The sequence below is a fragment of the Hydra vulgaris genome, chromosome 02 (assembly GCF_038396675.1).
Source record: "Hydra vulgaris chromosome 02, alternate assembly HydraT2T_AEP".
In the NCBI taxonomy this organism is placed as follows: Eukaryota; Metazoa; Cnidaria; class Hydrozoa; order Anthoathecata; family Hydridae; genus Hydra; species Hydra vulgaris.
In genome coordinates this window covers 22,004,327-22,008,616 of record NC_088921.1, presented here as the reverse complement: position 1 = coordinate 22,008,616, position 4,290 = coordinate 22,004,327, and the positions used below count along the sequence as shown (strand labels likewise).

At 32.1% G+C, this 4,290-nt stretch overlaps 1 protein-coding gene across 1 annotated transcript; it reads left to right on the top strand.

The window, feature by feature from the left end:
* The first annotated feature begins 3,411 nt into the window (after positions 1 to 3,411).
* LOC136075926 (uncharacterized) lies at positions 3,412 to 3,975 on the top strand. Its single transcript, XM_065789374.1, has one exon. The coding sequence runs from the start codon at positions 3,412 to 3,414 to the stop codon at positions 3,973 to 3,975; it is 564 nt and encodes a 187-aa protein (XP_065645446.1).
* Positions 3,976 to 4,290: the final 315 nt, after the last annotated feature.

Genomic DNA, 4,290 nt, shown 5'->3' with positions numbered 1-4,290 from the left:
TACGGCTTTAAACCAAGGGTCTAAATACAATGCATACCGGTGTCAGTGAAATATATTTTTAAAAATTTTTTAAATATCTTTCACTGCCAACGATAAAGCTTGGGGAGATGCTTTTACGCATCTACCACTTAAAGTGCATTCCGTTAGAGCCATTTTTATTGCCGTACAATTTTATTATGACTAATTTAGAAGTTTAATTTTACTGTTAAACATGGTTACAAGATCAAGTGGTGGATAGCATTCTCAAAGTCCTTGTTCAAGTTGATGTTTCTTTAAACATTTTAGACCTGCAGAAGAACTATTGAAAAAACCTGCAATTTTGTGTACCAGAATAATAAGCTTTTTAACTTGCTGTTGTTCAACATTCAAAAAACTCTTGATGCAAGTTGAAGAACATGTTTATATTTTTAGGAATTACATGGCACATGGCGCCATGTAATTCCTAAAAGAATTTCATATCAAATTAATTAAACTTACCTAAATATCGCTTGGTCGGATAATTTTTTTACAAACCTATTCAATACTAAGTTTCTTTTAGGACAAATAATAAACCAACTGAAACATGAATCAAAAAATATGAACGTTAAATAACATACTATTCCCAATAGAATTAAAATGACAGACAAAGTAGGTATCGCTACTTATTGTTTTTAGTATAATTTAGAGCGTAAACATTTTTTTTTGGGAAAAACTTGTTTGGTCGGATAATTTTTTGAGACACTGTGTGTATATATATATATATATATATATATATATATATATATATATATATATATATATATATATATATATATATATATATATATATATATATATATATATATATATATATATATATATATATATATATATATATATATATATATATATATATATATATATATATATATATATATATATATATATATATATATATATATATATATATATATATATATATATATATATATATATATATACAGTATTGGACAAAACATTTGCAACCAACATCGAACAATGCTAAAAAGTGTTCCTAATTTTACATGTCTTAAAAACGAAACGAACTATACTACCACAGCAAACAGTTCAGGAGTCTGGAGTCATAGCATGCCATGACATGAGCAATCAGCTGACAGGTGACAGCACACAGGAAGAATTTCGTTGACAAGTGCCATTTTGCAGCGGACAAAACAAGTGCAACTTTTTTGGTTTGTTTCATTTTCTTAAGTCTGGTCCGTGTCAACGTCACGGAAGTTTTTTATTAATTAAAGGAAGTATCCAGAAGTTTCCAGAAGAAACATCTGGAAGCATCCAGTAGCATCCAGAAGTATCCAGAAACATTCAGAAGTATCCAGATGCATCCAGAAGCTTCCAGAAGCATCGAAAAGAAGCACCTAGAATCTTCCAGAACAGGTTCACACAGGTTCATTTTACTATATAAGAGACATGTAAATCGACATGTAATTCAGTCAGTATATGGAAGTCAATCAGTCAGTATTATCAAGACAGTTTATCGAAGTGAGTTTTATCAAAGTGTTTTATCGAAGAACATCAATACAAGAAGAGAAATACAGCAAGTGTTTCATTACATTAATACAGTCCACATCCAACCAAGACGTTGTGTTCCACAGAGCATTATTGTATTATCACAAGGTAAATGCAACAAGGTAAGCCTTGAGAAGCGTGATTATTTATTTTTATTATTTTTATGACTTCAAGTGCAAAAATGGCTTCCGACAGTCTTAGATTCGAACTAAGAAAGAAAATTATTGGCGATTACGTAAGTGGAATGTCACAAAAAAGTATTTGTGATTAATATCGCGTGAAAAAATGGACCGTATCAAGACTATGTTCCAAATATCTAAGGGAAAGTTAGCAGCAGACAACAAAGGTGGAAGACCGCGTTCCACCAACTCTAGAGAGGATTCTATGATCGTCAGATCCGTCAAGAAGGATCCCTGGATATCATTAGTCGAGATACAAAAGCAATTAGAGCTGCCTGTATCGAACCGAACAATCAGACGACGTGCTATTGAAGCCTGCAAAGAAACCGCTGATTTCACTAAAAAACCAGAAGAAAAGACTCCTGTTTGCTACATCTCATATTGACTGGAATGTGCAGAAATGGCAAACTGTCCTGTTCAGTGATGAATCGAGGTTTAACATCATTGGGAGCGATGGCATTTGCCGTGTACGTTGACTGGCCGGAAAACGCCTCGATTTACGTTACTGCCATAAGACCGTGAAACATGGAGGAGGCAATGTAATGGTCTGGGGGTGTTTTTCTGCTAAGGGTCTAGGTCCAATACAACGAAACGATGGAATAATGGATCGTTTTATGTATAAAAATATCCTGAAAGATGTTATGTTACCTCATGCAAAATGGAATATGCCCATAAAATGGGGTTTTCATCAAGACAACGATCCGAAACACTGTAAAAGTAGTCAAGCAGTGGTTTCAAGACAACCACCTACCGGTGATGGATTGGCCGCCTCAATCTCCGGATTTCAACCCTATCGAGAACCTGTGGGAGATCGTCAACCGCAGAATTAATCGTGAAGGTGTTCGTAATAAGGATCAACTGTTTGAACAAATCCAAAAGGCCTGGGCAGCGATTCCACAAAGTTTCATTGACTATCTGTTTGAATCTATGCCTCGAAGATGCAAGGCTGTGATCGACAACAAAAGATTCGCCACGAAATATTGATAGCGAAATACAGCTTGGTTAACATTTATGTCAAGTTGCACTTATTTTGTTCAGAAGGAAATTAACTTTTTTTTAATATTTTTGATTAATTTATTAATTTTCGTGTACAAATAACGGGTGATGCGGAAGTTATCGGACAAATCCTAATTTCATTATTTGAGCATAATAATTAGTTTTTGTGGTTTTATGCGCAGGCATAAAAGTTCTATAAAATATAAACTTTATTATTTGAAACACAATTATTTAAAATGAGGTTAAATGCAGCTGAACGAGAATCTTTTCGAAAGCGACTAAAAATGTTTTTTGTAAATAAACCTAATATATAAAAAAAAAAAAAATCGTAAATCATTTTGAAAAGAAAGGATTTGCTTGAAGTACAATATATGATAACTTAAAAAGACTTGAAACTGTTCAATCGTTTTCTGATAGAAAGCACCCTGATCGTCCGACATCCTGGACTAGAGAAAAGAAAGCAGAATTAATTAACAAGACTTGTCAACAATCGAAAAGGGGTCAGTCAGTGAAAAATAGGTATTAAATTCGGTGTAAATCAATCGACAATTGGTCGTCAGTTTTAAAAAATGAATATTAAATATAGAAAACGTGAAAAGACTCCAAAATACACTATAGAACAACAAATAAAGGCAAAGAAAAGAAGCAGGAAACTAGTTAACCAACTCTATAACACAAATTCGCTTCTGCAGGGGATTCTGCAGGGGAAAACATGCCTGGAAATTCTGGATACTACACAAACAACAAAAAGACATGCTCAGAAAGTGTTCGTTTTATAGAAAAAAAAAAATTTCCAAAAAACTTAATTATGTGGATAGCCATATTTGACCGTGGTATGTCCGAGCCATTGTTTCGTACTTCCAAGGCTGTAGCGATCAATTCATCAATTTATATTAATGAATGTTTAGAAAAACGACTTCTTCCATTTATTCACAAGTATCATGGAGACTTTAACTATTTATTTTGGCCAGGTTTAGCAAGTTCTCATTATTCTAAAGATTCTCTAAATTGGATGGACCAATATGTCTATTACGTTGATAAAGAATCTAATCCCCCAAATGTGCCACAAGCACGACCAATTGAAAACGTTTGGGGACATTTGGCACAGAAAGTTTACGAGGGAGATTGGCAAACTTCAACAGAGCAAGTTTTTATTGATCGCATTAAACTAAAACTACCAGAAATTGATTTAAACTTTTTACAGTCGCATATGAAAGGCGTCAGAGCAAAATTGAGATCAATTGCAGATGGTGGTGTTTTTTCATATAAAAAATAATATATTTTTATTAAAAGATAAATTCTTTATTTAAAAAAAATATAATAGTAGTTTGTTTTTTTATTTATAAATAAGTTATTGACGTTTTTATTTTGTCCGATAACTTCCTCATCACCCGTTAATGAACTTTGTGATGAATAAAACTTGAAGAACTTTGTCTCTAAACAGTTACATACTTATTTCTCTAAATTGAAAAAATGAAGCACTTTTATATAAACAAACTAAATTAGCATTATTTGGTTGCACTCGTTTTGCCCGATACTGTATATATATATATATATTATATATATATATATATATATATATATATATATA